Consider the following 18,386-nt stretch of genomic DNA (forward strand, 5'->3'; position numbering starts at 1 on the left):
CATCCCATGTTTCAAAACCCTGCAGTAATTTCTGTTTACAGAAAAGACTACATTTGTCTAGAAGCCAGAAAGTGTTTGTATTACTATGTCATCTTGTAAAAGAAGCCTGGCATTGTCAGCCATTGCCAGGCAGGTATGAAAGCTGATTTTTAATTAAGATTTGCAGATGGAGCTTGCGTGCTTTAAGTTGTTTTTGGTTATCTTGGCCCAACAGTCTGATCTTACGATTCCCTCAGCTGAAGTGTAATTAGCAAGCTTTTCCTGTGCAAGCTAGGGCAAGATAACGCAAACCATCTTCACTGATCACCTCTTACCTTGAAAATGAAAATTTTATTTTATTTTATTTTTTAATGGAAGTGGTGACTCTTAGCTATAATTAACAGTTTAGAGTGGTAATTCCTTAGCATGATTCACAAAGCCTTGACCTTCATAAGGAAATTTCAAAGTTATCATTCAAGGAATCAAAATATTGTTTTCCAGGATGTCTCACACATTCTTGCCCCAACAACAGCTGCTGGAGGTGATTTTGGTGAACCTTCTGGTAAGAATATCCAAAGATTTTCTATCTGTGCTATCATAAAGCTGTCTCTCAGAACTTCATGTCTTCTGGTTCAGGGAGCACATTGGTTTCTCAGCTACAACACAACCCTTCCAATCTTACCTCTGCAGATAGTCAAACTGATGCCAGTAGAACTTCCAGCATGAGTGAAGGGTCTGAGACTTGAGCCTTGAAAATGGGCAGATACATTTGTTTTGAATGAAATATTTGCTGAGGCTTTCAAATCTCAGGCATTTTTTCTTGATCATTCCAGCTAGTGTATGGAGGCCTTTTTGAAGATACCAGTTCTAGCAGAAATGAATCTGAAGATGAAAATAAGGAAATTTTCTTTCATAACTCAGTGGAGGAAGATTTGTCCCTTGCCAATTTCAAGGCTTTCCTTAGCACAAGGGAGAATAGGACTTATCAAGTAGCCCATTTGTGCACCAACCTAAATACAAAGCTGGCACACCATATAATAAATACATGTTTCTGTGATAAGGTTCCCCCAGGAATTTGATGGGCATAGACTTTAGCTCTGCAGTTTTAGCTCTGCAGTTCCACTTTCTCTTTTTCCCCATTCTTTACTCCACAACAGGAAGTAACGATGCTGGCACAGATCCATTTCCTCTAGCTTCTGACAGGAAGAAATGACATTGTGCAAGCAACAACTTCTCAGATGAGCACTGATTAGCCAAAAAAGGTTCTTATCCTTAGACAAAAAGAAAAGAGAATCTTTTGGGTCATAAATTTGAATATGTCTTTGTTCTCAGAGAAGTTCTGCTGCCATGGCAATAGAAATGTTTAAGACTTTCACCTGTGATTTAGTTATTTCCACTGTTCAGTACTGCTACAGTGAGAGCCCCAGGTTCAAATTCTATCACCTGAGACCAATAAGATTAAATAGAAAAGCAATAGAATTTGGCCTATATTTCTTAATGCAATCATAGGTTGTCAAAAAGACTACTGCATGTAATTGTTTTATTATATTACATTTTAATATTTAAGACCACACATTCATTGGTATAATATATGAAAAAATGTGGAAAAGATAAAACTCTGTGTGGATGATTTTATAATTTAGTATAAAGGTTACTTTCATTCTGTATTATTAACACCAGCAGTTATTATGATCAGCTATTGTTCTCCCGAATCCCCTTTAACAATCTAAGAACTAGAAAATTGGAGAGGAGTTAAAAAGCTATTTCTTTTAGTAAACAGTTTCAGACAAAACAATTTTAACCCTTGTGGGGTTATAAATATGCTTCCATGCATTTGCATAAATATCTATAAGCATTACCATATTTGCCAATGCAAATCCCATGGCAGCATATGCATACACCAGACAGAAAGCTCTCCAATTGCATAAGCCAAACATTGATTTTTTAAAGCACGTATGTCTAGCTTTAGCATCACAAATAAAATCGAATTTTTAGATGTCTGCTAGTATGCACTTAATTTTTATTGCAGTTTTAGTGTTTGGCACATGTGTGTAGATCTGTGCCTGTAATTATTCTAAAATATCTTTAGAATCTCAGCAGTGTCATTATACTATTTGCAAAAACAACTGGAAAATTCTGTGAAATTTTTCACAGAACAGAGGAGAGAGAATTTTCTTTTATTGTTCTCAGATATATATACAAACACATATGGAGGAGGAGGAGGAGTATGTCATGGTGTTGAAGAAACTACAGGGGTTGGCTATGCCACTGGTACTGGTTATGGAACAGCTGGAGGAGTTTCTGGAACAGGGGAAGTAAAAGGGTCAACGGGAGGAACGATAAAAGAATATCGAGAAGGAGGGGTGAACATGGCCTTCCTAGACAACTACTTCTCTGAGGTAATTATGTGGTCTTCTTTGTGTTGTATCAGTGAGTCTGCTGTTACACTATCCTCCCCAAGTGACACTGTGAAAATACAACATCACAGAATCGTGGAATCTTAGGATCCATAGTTTGGAAAAAACCCTTAAGATCATCAAGTCCAGCCATCACCTAAGAGTACCAAGTCCACCATGAAACGATGTCCACAATGTTCCTAAGCACCACATCCTAAGCACCACCTCTTAAATACGTCTAGGGGTGGTGACTCCCCACTTTTCTGGGCAGTCTGTTCCAATGTCTAAATACAAACAACTCCACTCAACTGAAACTCCCATGATACAAGACTGGTGTAAGAGCAAAGCTCACTGTACTAGTAGTAAAAACCAGGACATTAATAATGCTGCTTTTGAGCTGTTGGCACAGAAGTTTTGATTGTTCAATAGGATTCATTTCTGTAAAACTGATGGACACACTGCAGGTATGGGCAGTAATTAAATTATTTCAGCTTAATAAGTGACCATCACATGTACCCATTTTCCACCATTTTCAGTGTACAGATATATAATAAAGTTGTGAAGTTGTTCACAAATACTTTTTCAGAGATTGTTAAACATAGTAACTTTAAGTCTTAAGGAACTGTGAATACCAGTTCACTTTCTTCCATATTTTTATTACCTTTTTTGTTCTGTAAAAGACTTGTGAGATGCAAATGACACAAACACACAGTTTTGTAACTGGGAAAATATTAAGTTGATTTTACATATGGGATAAAATCCTATGGAGTTTACATGATTAATGGATTTATTGGATATAAATTGGATTTAATGGATATATTTCTATAATTATCATGAACTGTAATGCATAACACTATAATTGCATATGTCTTCAAAAGGTCACACAATTATTTTTTTTTTTTTTTTTTGTCTTGAATTGTTCCATTTTTCAAGTCATCTGGGCCTTATTGTGGTTGGGGAAACTTTACTATGTCTTGAGTCATCACAGGTAGCAACCTGACAAAAAGTCACTCTGTTCACCTTTCTGTTTTTGCAACCTACAGAAAGCATTTGTGTATGCAGATGAAGATGAAGGTCGACCAGCAAATGACTGCCTATTAATATATGATCACGAAGGAATAGGTACTCCTGTCGGCTCTGTTGGTTGCTGCAGCTTTATTGGAGAAGACACAGATGAAACGTATTTGGATACATTAGGACCAAAGTTTAAGACCCTGGCAGAGATCTGTCTGGGCAAGGAGATCGAACCTTTCCCTGATGTCAACCCACCTTGGCCAGGCATTAATGTCACCTTTCCCAACCCTGAATGTGACCTGAACCTCCCGCCACCTGGAACCACCATCCTTGTCAACGGCTCTGCACCCATGGCTCCCCCAGTTGGCACTACCACGGTTGTTACTGAAAACACCTACACATCTGCATCTACCATACAGCCCCCACGGCCCATGCCTGATCCTTTGCTCCATGGCAATGTGACGGTGACAGAGACCTACACCTCCGGCTCTCCTTGTGTTGACCCACTGCGCGCATCCAATGTTGTTGTAACAGAAAGGGTTGTTGGTCCTGCGTCTGCCTCCGATTTGCGTGGCATGCTAGATATTCCCGATCTCACAGACGGGTCCAACGTTATCGTCACGGAAAGAGTCATTGCACCTAATTCCCGGCTTCCAACGTCTCTGAGCATTCCCGATTTGGTAGATGGGTCGAATGTGGTGGTGACAGAAAGGGTGTTCAGGCCTGCCTCTGGCATGCCGGGCAGCTTAATAAATATTCCCTCAGAGTTATCCAACACCCACAATGTGGTGGTCACTGAGAGGGTAGTGTCAGGGTCTGGGATGACCGGCCTAGCGGGGGGAGGTCTAGGGGGGGCAAACCTGGGGGGCCTGAGCAGCACAGGTCAGATGCTCAATACCGACTGCCACCTTGGCCAGGCAATGGGCACAGCATCCCCTGGCACCTCCCGGAGAAGAGTGACAAAGTACAGCACCGTGCAGTACTCCAGCCAGTAAGGCTTCTGCCAGCGCACCTCCCCACTGAAATTGGCACTTGCATCGGCATTTGTTAGCTGCCACCCACCAAGAATATCATCATTTTTTACAACTAGAAAACAGCACTGAAATTTCAGGAATTCCTCCTTGAGTGAGGATCTCAGAAGGGTGCCCCATTTCAAGGTCAAAAACTTTGTCAGTGAAGGGAAAGCTGAGGTGAGCTCTAAATTTCTCTTTCTTTCCACAGAGCGATAAACTTGTGCAAACAGACACTAACGATTTTAGAGAGAGATCTGATAAGTAAGGAGAGCAGTGAGAAGGGATCCACATACAGTATCAGCATGAATTAATATCAGACAAAAGAGTGTTAAAATACTATATTGGTGAGTGATTTCCCAAGACAAGCAGATTTGGGTTAATGGCTCCTCACTGGCAGGACAGGAAAAAAATGCAATTAGCAATTAGTCAACACAAGACTAAATAGGCACTTTCAAACATATCACTTTACTTTGCATGTAATTTCAGGTGCGCTGCAAAACAGCACTTTGAATTATTTCTCTTATCACCAGCAAGTTCTAAATTACAATCATATAAACACAATGTATTTTCATAGCTTTCTGAAGTTCTTAGTAAAACATGTGCGCTCGCATGACCTGTCATGTTGCTATGCTCATGGCCAAGAGTGTGGCTAGGAATTTGCCATAGGTGGAGCTGCAGCATTGATGCTGCAAACCAAGAAGCTGTTGGCTTCATCTTTTTTCCAATACCACTACAGCTTTACTTAAATCTAGAAGGACGTTGGTGAAAACCAGGAGCAGTTAGTCAGATTTTTGTGCCAAACTATGCCTACCATTTAAGTATCCAACATCAGGTTACTTTACGAGAGCTGTAATATAACATGCCAGTTCTCTTCCCAAATACTGCCAAGAAAACAAAGTCTTAGAAGCTGTGTGATGGGGGGAGGCAATAGCAAGTATTATAATACTGACAGTGGTAGCTGAAGGCCTTTGTGAAATGAAAAATCCCTTGGGAACAATATAAATTTGCTAATATGCAGCATGGAGAATTGTTATTTCATATGTCAATGTATTTTGCATTGATATTTTGAAAGTTTATTTGAATGTGTTAATTGAAAAAGTCTTTATGATTCTATAATCTTAATTAAATCTGGCTTTTATTTTCCCACAAAAACAGCTCTACTGGATTCTGTTATTCTAATAAAACTTTAACATGCTTTAGATTATGATCTGAAGGAGCAAAATGCTGAAAAGTAGTATCTATCTCATTTTATTTCTGTATCATATGTATAGTAAGCATAGTGTATACAACAACATCACGTCAATGTAAATACAATAGAGTTATATGGAGGGATTGTTGGTTGTTGTTGTCATTGTTTTTGCTGGATCACCAGATCAGTAGTTTTCCCTCAAATTTTGCTTCTTCAGCTTTGATGGACAGGTTAGTGAAAAGTTTAAGAGTTGTCTGTGAAATTCACACTCAATAAAAAGGGGAAGAAACCTTTAAATCCAGATTAATTCATTTCAGAACAACTACATGACAAGTTTCTGAGTCTCATGTCAGAAAAAAGCTTTTTGAATGATACTTCTTGAAATGCAACTATGTCTGCTGCTAAAGACGAGCTGCAGAGTCTATGCTACAGCCATTTACAGCAGTGCTCCCCAGGATTCATTGCCAAGTTCAAGGCTACCTTAAAAAAGGTCCTTCCACAGCTTCAAGCTTTTTCTGAAGCATGCTAGATGCACTCCCCTGGTAGCACTCTAAAGTGATCTGAAATATTACTATTTTTACTTCATCCTATAGCCTTGATTATATTAAATATCACTAAAATTGTGTTGACTTCAGTGGAATTAATTCTCTATTTATGTTAGATAACTACTGTAAGTATGGTTTCCAGAATCATTCTTTAAAGAAGGTAAATAGATACTAATATATAAAGTTGTATATAAAGACATATAAAGCTTTTATATGTCTGATTTTAGATCCAGATATTACTTACTGAAAGTCACTAAAACACTGACAAGCTCCTTTTCATTTCACTAACCACCTATTTATATATAAAAAAGCAAGTATTTTGCAATATACAGAGAGCCTTTTGCAAAAGGCTCTCTGTGCATTTAGAGAGCTATGCAATTCCATTAGATATATTTTTAATGTAAAAAAAAAAGTTTTTTGTAAATATTTAAATAATCGTCTTATGCAAATCACAAGTATTTTCCCTAGTTATGCTCCAAGGTTATAAAACAAGACTGCAGGAGCACATGCTGAATCCTTTCTGCCCCCCTCAAACAGGAATGCTGTGTGAAGTATGGGTGCTCAAGCTGAGTCTGGGCTCTCACATGTCTAGAAGTAGAAGGGGGAAGAACTAAAAAAAAAACAAAAAAAAACAAAAAAAAAAAAAAAACTTTTTTAAAGCACAACTTTAGGTTATGCAGTGGTTCTCTATTTTGCTAGCACTGTCTTTTGGTAAATTTTAACATAGGTTAAGAGCTATAGCTTTTTATTTTGCATTTCTCAAAAGCTTTCTAGCCTTTCTTAATATTGGTTTCTCATGATCAGCAATTAAACAGCAATCACAGCATTATTCCACAGTGCATTTCCAGTGCATTTCTGATTATTCATCTTTATTGCTGTGTGATTTGTACAAACTTTCTTACAATTGCTTTCTTAGTGAGATGTTGAAATTTTTAGGTTATTACAAATTGTGGAACAAAAATGTATCTGAAGGTGTGAATGAACAAATACTTGGTACATTAAAATTCAGTGCAAATCCTTTTTCTAGCTTTATTATTAAAAAATAGCATATAGGTTAATCCTGACTAACAGATATTAGTTCTGCTTTTTTTTGCCTTTTTTTTTTTTTTTTTTTTTTCCTTCAACTGTATCTTAGAAACCCACTTGCTGCCTGGCTTTAATCCTGCTGATTAGTAAGGAAGTATGGTTTTCAGGAAGGAAAAATAACTCTAAATAGTGATCTTAAGCCTGCTATAAGCCATTCAAGCCAAACGCTCCTCAAGTTTCAGCAGTGTGCAACATCAAGTCTATAACTTTCTTTACTTACTTGGATTTTGGAGAGCAGGATCCTAGTCTTCCATAGGCTCATTGAGGTCTTGGCAGCATGAAAATCAAGCTGTCATATGGAAGTGAATAGAGCACTAGCAGGGGATCTTGTTAGATTACTGTCTTGGGAACACTGTCTGAATTTGTACTGCAGGTTTCAATTATTTTTGCTCAGTCCTGATTCTGTGGTAATAAATTACAAATTTAAACTGCTGTGAGTAGCATATTGTACTACTTGCAATAAGAAAATAGCACTAAATTTAAGCAAAAATCCAAAAGAGCCTAGCATTTTGCTTGAATTAAGATAACAGTATAATTCAAATGTTCCTCCCTACCAAGTAACCAAATGCATCATTTTCATTCTATTTAAAATACAAGTAATAGTACAGTGTTATCGTGTTTTCATAAATAAAAATCTAAGAGTTTTGTTTGTAATAATTTCTGAATGGCTCCGAAATAAAATACAATAAATGATCATTTGGAACATCATGTTTAAGTAGACTGACTCAGGACTTTTTTTTTTTTTTTAATCTAGCAGTGGAAAATGTGGTTTTCTTTAAAACTGAAGGTTTGTAGTGGAAAAATCCAGTTTTTGTTTTCTTTCACTGAAAAGAAAAAGAAAATTGTTGACTTAAGTCATTGCATCCCAGTGCGAAATTATTTCATGTATCAAAATGACTAAGATACTTTGTTTTAGGTTGGCACAACAGAACTTTGCATCAGGTCCATGGGAATTACAGTAGGATTTCCTCACATCATCACTCTCTGCATTGTTCTCTCCCATTAGATGCCCTTTTCTGTGATACCCTTCTGTCCAGCTCTGAATCGGTGCTTCAGAGGATCTGTAGATTAACGCTGGAGTACAAGCCTCAGAGAAGAAAAACAACAAAAGACACTTGAATTACAATATTTGGGCAGCACAGGCATCTCAGGTATACTCACTGCATACAGCTCAAGCTGAGCCTCTCCAAGCAACAAGAATTTGATTCTAAAAGTAAAACCAGTATATTTTGACATTTCTGAATCAAATGTCTAAGATCCCAGGCAAGTATTCATGATAACAACTAATTTTGTACAGAGACTTTAAAAAAAAAAAAATGATTTATTTGAAGATGGTAAAATATTGCTTTTAAAAAAAGAATAATATATTTACCATTAAGTGTAATTTATCATTTTATATTGTGTTAACATTTTAACATACTTTTTGTCAATCTTTCAAACAGCATGCCTTTTGGTACTCACATACCTCAGGTACTGATTTAAATATTTTTCCAGTAAGTTAACTCAGTTTAAAAACATTGTCCATCTTCAAACATACAAAAATGAAATTGAATCAATCAACTGAAACAAATGGCACTACTAATTCCAATAGAGATAAATTATCACTTATCTTCATGTATTTAGAACTGCTTTAGTGGAAAAAAGCAAAATTTGTTAAAGAAAACCATTTGTTATTCACAAGCAACTTTTACTGAAATCTATGTGAGTGCATGTACAAGTCAAAAATGGGTCACCAGATATAAAGTTCCTTCATATTCCAAGCACATCAAAAATTAACAAAAAGGAGAACAAAGACAAAATTACAGTTGGTGATAGTTTTGAATGCACTTTTGTATAATGCAAATTCTTGTTGTCTCTGGTAGCTAAACGGCATCTTGGAATTCAAGATACAGCATAATAAGATATGAAATAGAACAGTCATGAAAAGCCAATTTAGGAAAATAAACAAAAATTGCTTAACAGACATCCATTTTATACACTAACATCTGATATTCATTGCACATCAGGCCGACCTGCAAATTTAGTTTGCTAACTGCTTGGGCCTTTTATTTTTTGTAAGCTAAATAGCCTTGTCTGTGTGAGTACCTGGGAATGGAGGGCCAGGAGTGACTAGGCTCACGTGTGCTTTCTAGATGGTGTCTCCCATTACCATTTCCAGAGACAGAGTGCAAAGAAATATAACCATTTTGCTTGTAAGTTTTATCAGTCATGCTTCGAAGTAACGGAGGGGATGTCTTCAATTTTGTTAAGCTCAAGTTCAGTGTCTAACACAAGCATTCCACAGAAGCTTTTACTTTTTTCTTTTTTTTTTTTTTTTTTTTTTTTTTAACTTTTGAAATTCTGGCTAGTCTTTGTGCTAGGAGATTGTCTGAGATTTGCACTTTTTTATAGAGGAATCAAAGAATCTGAAATAGGCAAGTATTAATGGAAAGCTGTCAGTCTTAGCACTGATGTTAACCAACAAGCTTTGCACTTTCTCACATTCATAGCTGTGTAACCATTAAGAAAAAAAAAAAAAAAAAAAGAAATGAATACAGCCCTTCAGCCCTTAAGCTTTTTTTATTTTTTTTTTCTTTTTGGTATGTCTGTGGTTGTAGTTTGGTGATGTTTTTTGTTTTTTTTTTGTTTTGTCCTTTGCATTTTGGCAGCAAAATCAGCATGTATTTGCATTCAACAGAGGTCCCAAGGTGGTGAGATGAATTTACAATAACCATCCCATGCAAAAATAACCGTTTTCCCAACAGACAGAAAAATCACTGGAGACAGCTCTTATTTTGTTCTATCTCCATTTGTGATTCACAGAGTAATTATGTAATCACTTTTAACAACATAATGTTACACTTAAAAATGAATTTATTAATAAGGTAAGTATATGATAACTACTTTGGAAACAAAATCCTTAACATTTTGTTTCTCTAGGAAAATGAATGGCTCTATGTGTGGCTGGAATTTAATAGTTTTATGAGCCCACTGAGGAATGAAAATGATAGGTCCAATGTGTGACAGACTTGCAGTACTTCATGTGTGTGCTTTTCAGTTTAACATTATCACCAGCTGTGCCATATCACACAGCATAAATGTCAGACAAAATCAACAGCAAAAGTTTAATATCAACTTAATATCAAAACTACTTTCCTTATATACACCATGAATGAAGAGCTTGCAGGACAAACTTAGCATATAGTGAATATCTGAGTACAATATATCCTGATTTCCCTCATACTGAGGTAACAAAAATTTTTAACTATGTAGAGAACATATCTTTCTTCCCCAGAAGTGAACTGTGGCTGAATGTTTAACTTTAACTTTAGAATGACTCATTAATATCCTCATAAGGATATCAAGCTCCTCAAACTATGGATTAGGTTTATTTCTCATTTACCCTTAAAATAATTTCCTTGATTAAATTTAGCTAATATTAAAATATGCAAAACAGGAAAACCTTTTGACACAGCCACTATCAACTATGGCACGTGTTTGGCACTGCTATTTAATGACAGGCCAGAGACTTCTTCATGGTATTACTTTACTCTTTTGTCATCAGTAAGTACTTTTAAAGAAGGCCAGCCATTTGAAATCATTCCGGTATGAACATAATAAAGTGAAGAGTGAATCTAGGTTCACAGTCAAACGCACATGCAATGTTTAAGAGAACAGGGGCTGAGGTGCAACGTTCATATAACACTAGGCAATATGGGAAATTCATGGCAACATATATTCTTACTCAGATTTGTTGGAGAAAAGATAATAAAAGAGGGTGAAAGAGTATTTGGACCTTTTTTATTGGTGGTGTTTGGGCAGGGAGAGAAAAAAAAAAAAAAAAACTACTTCTGGGAAATATTTTAGCTATCAGCATGATACATTCGAGTCATTGCAAACTGTGTACTGAGTGCACACAAAGTTACAGGATCAGTCTCTGTATCATGAATGGACAGCACCTGACTGCATCAGATCACCAGGAGATGCTGAATAGGAAGGCCTGGAGGTGTCAAGGGCTCAGAATCCAATTGATGCTAATGAAAATATGAATGGAAGGGACTCAACAAAGGATCAGCTCTACTGCTATCTTTCCCAATGGATGGCAATCCTGATATGAAGATCTTTCACTGATGAGATTCATCAGCCTTCTGGCTGATACAACTCCTTTAATCACTACTGGAAAGTTTATCTGATAGCTTACTTTAATTTTCCTTTTTGCAATTTAAATTTATCATTGTCTTCCTATCTCTTAATGTACCTTTAAAAAATCTGAAACAATTACCAACTCTGTGAGGATACAGAAACCAAGTTTGCCTTTATCTTCAGATTGACAGGTTTATCTTTATTAGGTTGGATCATGTGACTTCCTCTGACTGCGCTTCTCATTTTTTAAATCTAGGATTTAGAAAATTTAAGAATTCACATAGACTGTGTTCTGAGGTATTTTGTTTTTCCAGCTAACTTCGAACTGTTTTTATTAGTATGTTATTATGTTATCACTATTAATATGAACTGCTTATAAAATTTGCTAGACCTATACACATTCTCATTTAAGCTGCATTATTTTTTTAGGAAACAATATTATTTTTTAGTGTAAACACCACTACAGACATTGTATTCCAAAGCATTTCTTTTGAATATTTAGTTATGCAAAGTGCCTCAGTGAAAAGAACCACACAGCTAACTCCATAAGAGTGATTAATATAAAACCCAAAGCATAAAGCTCTACAACAACAATCCTTCATAAAATCTTACAAGTAATGATAGAATTAATTTCTATCCCATACATACGTTTTCAGGCTTAAATTTATATTAATTTAATAGATTTCTCTCTCATAAACATTTTACTTTTTTATGTACTATATCTTTCTAGAGTGGTTATACTCTTTGTCCAAATATTCTAACAGAGCTATGATGACAGAGGAAAAAACAAGTTGGGCAGATGACTTTGAAAGGGCAGTGTTGCAAAGAGTGATGTGGACTTCATGACTATGCACAGAGGTGAAAAACAACGTAAGTTAATTTTTTCAAAATCTGTACCAATATAAAATGTGAAAACAATGATGAAACCTAACAGCTAGTTAAGGTCAGACAATACTTAAATTCTCCCTTAAGTTAAGTCTGTGTGATAGAAAATCATTTGTACAGAGATAAAGGACATTTAACATACTCTATGTCCACTCAAGATCATGACATTATTATCTTCATTCTCTAAAAGACACTAAATAAATAAATAAATAAATAAAGCTAAAACTGTGTCCATGCCATTAGATAGATAAGCAATTTGTTGCACGTAGCTTTTAGTAGGACAGTAGGCAAAATTACTGGTCAAGCTGTTTTTGTTATCCGTGTTTCAATGTAATTTAGTTGTCTTACCTTAGTTATTCGGTGAAGGGCTGAATCCTCTCATTCTCCCCTTCCTAAAAGAAACTACAGAGATACCACACCTTCCTGGCAGGGTGGGGTGTTCCTCCTCCTTTCCTGAGAAAGTTGTTTCCAAGGAGCTGCAAGCACCCTGGAGGACTAGAGGAGACTAGGGAGGACTAAACACAACCAACCAGACCTCATTCCTCTGTGCTGTCTCTGTGGCTCCCAGTGATGCCACATAACACCACCAGAATTTTTCAGAAAACACTCACTCCATGAAACCAAAGATCATTCCCCAAGGCCCATCAACTGAAAATAAATAAATAAATAAATAAATAAATGGAAGATGGGCTTTCTCAGGAAATGTACATATGGCTGAAGGAGAGATGTGTGTGCTCCTCTGGCCTACACATTCTCCACCAGAAAATATGTGTTTTCCAGTTAATTCAGAAGATGGATTAAATAAATGCCCTGAAGCCAAATTAATATGCTCCGGCTGGGAAGAGATTTATTTCAGGCCAATGTGGACATTAGCCCAGATGAAAAAGCAAGTGGAGACTATTGAAGAGTTTACTTATTCTATCTGTGAGTCCCAGATGGTGACCAGACACAACCTGCACTACAGAATATGGAAAGGAATTATTTGGGGTGATTTCTTAAATCATAGTTTTCTGTGGCAAAATTCTAATTATGGGTACATTTTCCCTGGCTGAATTTCTCCTGCCTAATGACTCTTTTGCCTATCTGAAATTTCTGACCATCCAAAGGAACGTACAAAGAGGAGAAAGGAAGAGTTTTTTAATTTAGTGCACAACACTGAACATTATTACTCTTTTCCTCATGTTCAAATGAACTTAAGTAATGTTATCCTCACTTTCTTGTTTTTCTCCTGATGTAGAAATACTAGGAAATACTCAGGCAGATTTTAGGTCTTAAATGTAAATACCTATGCCAGCATATTGGCATCAACCAGTTTTGCAATTTATTTCTCACCAAAGAATTATCAGCTATTTCTGTACTGCCAAGGGAACAAAAAGAAATATAAAGACCAAACCCATTCTCCTTCCATCTCAGAATAATATTTATCCAAACTGTAGAGGATTGTGTTGTTTAAGGAATGTCTTAAAATAGGAACATAAAAATGAAAGGCCAGTTCTGTTTCATCATGAAGTACAGACAGTACACATGCATAGGCTCTGGCATGAGCTGAGTTACTGTAGGATTTTATTTTTTTTTTTTCCTGTAGAGCTGTGAGGTGACTTGTGGACTCAGGTCACTAATTCAGGGCAAGCACTGGAAAAGCATCTGAACAGGTCAGTCTGCAGTGCAGAAAAATTACCAGCACAAATAAAAGTTGAGCCAGAGGTCAGAGCTATCCTCTCTGCTACAGCATCACTACCATAACTTAATGAGAGATTTTCACACATGGATGGATGCTGTAGTGACTCTAAACTCAGAAACTGTTAAATGTAGTGAAAACATATCCTAACACATAGTCAACTCCTATGCTTATTGATTTGACAGACTTGCACTCTCCAACAAGCTAGACAGTGCTTGCGAAGAGTGTAATTTCCAACAAGGTACTCTGGGGAAACAACCGAGGGTGAAGTTCTAGTTAGCATTTAGACAGATCCATTGAACACCAACCTCACTTTCAAATAGTCTTTAAGAAATAAGATATGAAGGAACCTTCTCCAGTATCACACCCAGTCCATTGACAATCAGCACCCATGTTACAGAATCTGTTTTGTTACATGACCACAATCTGCACAAAAAAAAAAAAAAAGCAGTTGAGTTCTTGTCCTTACGCTTCCAAATGAAAGTCACCCTGCCGATCTGAGGGTTTGCTTTTCTTCTGATTTCCAGAATAACCTTCAGATAAGTTGATGTCTGTTTTTGTGCCTGTGTTGTTCTCTTTTAAAACTGAGACACTTTTTTTTTTCTAAGCCAACCCCTTCCAAGATTACCTGTTGACTTAGTGTAATGGCATACACAGTAATTTTAAGTGTATTAGCTCATGTACCTGAATTGTGACATGAGGAAAACAAAAGAGACTAATACTCTTCTTTCTTGATCAGGGAATGCCACATCCCTATATCTACAGTTCCTGAAATCTTACATGGTATTGCACAACAGCAGCAGATACTGAACTTAAAAAATTGCAGTAACACTGGTAGGGATTACTTCCACAATTCAAGTGAAACTTAGCTATTATTTCTCCGAGCTGTATGGGAGGATCGTGAGCTAGCTTGTACCTACCTAAATGCTTTTTGTTACGCAAGTTTCCTCAGAAAGGTAAGTCACACTGCCCTGAAAGCAAGGTCTATAGGCAACTTCAGAGCGGCTTGGGTTGCTACGCAGCAAGAAACAACACGAGAGTTGTTCTGCCACTCCTTGTTTCACACACATAAAAGACCTTGTATTTTATTGCTGTCAGACAGTAACAAAATGCCGCGATAAAGGCAAGAGTCTGGTCTGAGCTTTTACAGCTCCGCCAATCCCACAACTCAGCGGGTTTACTCATTGCCACGGCTGCAGCTGCACCTGGAAGGTTGGCCAGCCTGGCTGCATGGAAAAGAGGAGGCAGAAAATAGGAGAGGGAGTACAGGGGAAAGGGCTGAAGACAGAAAGATAAAGAGAAAGCAGCTGAGGGAGAGAGGGAAGGTAAAACCGGAGAAAGGGAAGGATTATTTCTGGTGGCTACAGGCAAATAAACAGCATAAACGTGTTTGAAGAGCATGGCACAGTGCATGGGGAATAAGAAACAGGGTAAACGCACACAGAGGAAACAATGGCTCCATTCTGAGAGTGTGAATGTTTACTTAATCACCAAATCCTGGCGCTAATACATTTCTGTCCCTTTTTTTATTTTTTCCTGCACCCAAAGGCCCAGGGCTGCAAGCATGTAGGAGATGGTAGCTGTAGCTATAGTTGATGGAACACTCTGATGCCAGGAGTCAGACAGGGCTTTAGGACCCTTCTCTGCAATATGTACATTTCTTCACAGAATCTACAATATTCATTACAAAATTTGAGTAACTAAATGTAATTGTGATAAATTCATGCACAGGCTTGATGCACTACTTTCTATATATCTCTTTTCCAAAAGCAGAGTGGCAGCTGGGATCATCTTTAAACAATGAACAAAATTCTAAGGAAATAATTTCAAGCAATAAGAAATACTTGCATAATAGCTAAATATGAACTATGATCAGATTCCAGCATTTATTTCCTGAGGATATATGCTGTATTTCCATCTTAATCCCACTTGCTAAGCACAGCACTCATTTAATTTAATTGCATGACTACAAGACAAAACACTACTTTCCTAGGAAAATAAAAAAAAAAATAAATAAAAAAATAAATAAATAAAAATAAAAATAAAAAAAAAAAAACAAAAAAAAAAAAACAAAGCCTACATTTCAACTGCAACAGTAAGGTTACCTTAGCTTTTGTAAGAAATGCCCTTGTCCTCCGCCCCAGCAAACCCAGGGACTGCCTTGCACGGCTGTTCAGCATTACTCAGCTTGAAGAGGGAGTGGCAGCAGATCTGGGGACAAGGCAGGGTTCGTGTGTGAGTCACCAAGCCCCTTTCACAGAGGCCACTAGTTGAGCCTGTAAGTTGCTAGAATACTTTTGCTGACAATTATCATCGCTGAAAGCAAACACTCTCCCTCCCCAGAAACCCTCTCTCCCCAGGAAAGTTATGTTGCTTTAGAAGATAATTTATTTGCTGTTCAAAGCTTATCAAGAGAATGTAGACAGATGTTTGTACTTTGAGAAAACAGCAACCTGGTGCATGCTGCACACCGTGGAGAGCCCCGTTCCTGAGCTGAAGAAGGGCATGACTGCTTTTAAGGTTTTAAAAGCGAAGATGAATTTTTTCTTTGTTCTCTGGAGCCTGTGAACTTTGAACCGCTGCTATCTCCAGAGGGAAAATAAAGATCTAACGTTCCACGGATCCTCCCATGCAAGCTGGTTTTAGGGTCAGAACAGTTGAGGGAGGAGGAGGGTTCTGTAGCCGCCAGTTTAAAACAGAGAAAAGGCAGAAAGAAATTCAACTTCAGGGGATGGTGACATAGCTAGGAGCTGTGTTAGAAACAAACTGATAGTTTGATACTTATTTCATAACATCAGGCAAATTATTTTTGTAAAATATGAATAATAATAGTTTCCCATGCAAGAGAACTGAGGAACTTCCATAATAATTATTCCTGCTTTGACTTGTTAAACGAGTCCAAAAAAAAAAAAAAAAGCCAAACTTTCTTTTTTAAGACTGAGAGCCTTGAGAATGTTCAGGACGTGTAGCTCACCCATATGACTGGTATAAGCAACACAAGAACAGATGCCAAAATTCCAACAAAATAACCTGTAGAATAGCTTCTGGTCTTGCTGTGTGGTTATTGAGCTCCTTGAAGAAGAGATGATTCTACTCCTTCTTCCTGTGAAAGCGTAAGCTTCTTGAAAATAATGAAAACAGTGCCAAGAGTTTTTCAAAGGAAATAAGTTTAGTTTCTTACTCTGTCATACCAGCATTACAAAAGGGCAAATAATTGTAAATATGCATATTTGCTAATACCTTACTGGCAGTGCATTGGATAGGCAAGTAAAAGCTGTTTCAGAGTACCATGGAACCGATTTGCAGCTTAAGACAAATGTTGCAAATCAAGGTTCTTCTCTTACATCCATTTGATGTAATGAAACACTTTCCAGTTATGCTTCATCATCAGGCCAGGAAATGTACAGTTAGAATCAGAATTTACTTCTAAATCACAAAATTTAAAGTACTATAATATGAAGGCTCTCCAAGTCATGTTCTACCTTATTAATCTTAAACAAGAATTACTGAAAGAGAATTTCAATGTTTTGAGCAACATTAGCTGCACCCATTGGCTGTCAAATCTGCACAAAACTACATGCTGGCGCCTAACACCCTGAAGAAGATCCTCAGAGGACCTCAGGGTGCATTCTTGTGCAAACATACACATTTCTGTGTTGTTACAAAGCAACCCACTGAGCGCGGTAAGTCAGTGACAGAAACAACAAAGAATATAGAAATCCTTGATATTATGCATTTTGAGCATATTGTTTCTGCCTTTTGTTTTTGTTAAGTAAGAAAATGATTTTGATGTAACAGTATCAGCAAACTGCATAGATTGCAATTTCCTAAATAACTACAAACAGGTATACACAACTCCAGAATGAACTGTGAGGTGATACTGTTGATAGTGGTGACACTGGTCCCCATGTATATTATAACTGTTGCAACTGGCATCCAGGATAACATGCAGTTATTTATCACACATTGTTACAGCATGTAATTGGGGAACACAGTGTAATTGGGAAGGCTGCAACAAGGCATGTTCCTGGTATCACAACCAGCCTCTTCAGAAATCATTTACAATTGAGTGCAATTGCAGATTAATTAGGTAAGTAGCTCGTATAGCAGGATGCATGGAAAGTGTATTTAACTGTTTCGCCATCGTGAAGAATCAGTTATGTCTTTGTCAGCACCATTTAATCAGGTGTATCCAGGAAAGATCTCTGCCAGATAGTAGCAGGAAGGACATGGCTGGAAGCAAATTAAAAAAAAAAAAAAAAAAAAAAAAAAAAAGCGATTACAGGAAAAGGTTGGAAGGCTATGCTAAAACAGCTCCCGATTTTATTTTCCCACGAATCTCTCCCCCCCAATTACTCATTAATTTACCGTTTTGTTGCCACAGGTACTTTGCACGCCTCCTACACGCCCCGACTCGCCCCTCTCGCCGGGCATCTCTCGGGGGACCACCGCCGGGCTGAGCCGGGCCGGGCCGGGAGG

At 37.3% G+C, this 18,386-nt stretch overlaps 1 protein-coding gene and 1 long non-coding RNA gene across 5 annotated transcripts in view; one reads left to right on the forward strand and one right to left on the reverse strand.

Annotated features, from left to right (window-relative positions):
* Nucleotides 1-5,171, forward strand: part of LOC101799153 (desmoglein-4) — a 21,553-nt gene extending 16,382 nt beyond the window's left edge. Inside the window, exons 14-16 of the mRNA XM_005009493.6 lie at nt 481-541; nt 2,170-2,378; nt 3,419-5,171. Of these exons, the coding sequence (XP_005009550.4) occupies nt 481-541; nt 2,170-2,378; nt 3,419-4,384 (1,236 nt within the window). The 3' untranslated portion in view covers nt 4,385-5,171. The remainder of the gene's footprint in view (nt 1-480; nt 542-2,169; nt 2,379-3,418) is intronic.
* Nucleotides 1-18,377, reverse strand: part of LOC119715926 (uncharacterized) — a 39,623-nt gene extending 21,246 nt beyond the window's left edge. The window contains exons 1-3 of one of the 4 annotated variants that reach the window (XR_011807515.1): nt 18,276-18,377; nt 16,013-16,118; nt 662-14,333 (exon numbers count right to left, since the gene is read on the reverse strand). This is a non-coding gene — a long non-coding RNA (uncharacterized lncRNA). Of the gene's footprint in view, nt 1-327; nt 14,334-16,012; nt 16,119-18,275 lie in introns of those variants that run through there. The other 3 variants (XR_011807518.1, XR_011807516.1, XR_011807517.1) reach the window with 3 other exon arrangements.
* Nucleotides 18,378-18,386: the final 9 nt, after the last annotated feature.

Source organism: Anas platyrhynchos, chromosome 2, assembly GCF_047663525.1.
Source record: "Anas platyrhynchos isolate ZD024472 breed Pekin duck chromosome 2, IASCAAS_PekinDuck_T2T, whole genome shotgun sequence".
Lineage (NCBI taxonomy): Eukaryota > Metazoa > Chordata > Aves > Anseriformes > Anatidae > Anas > Anas platyrhynchos.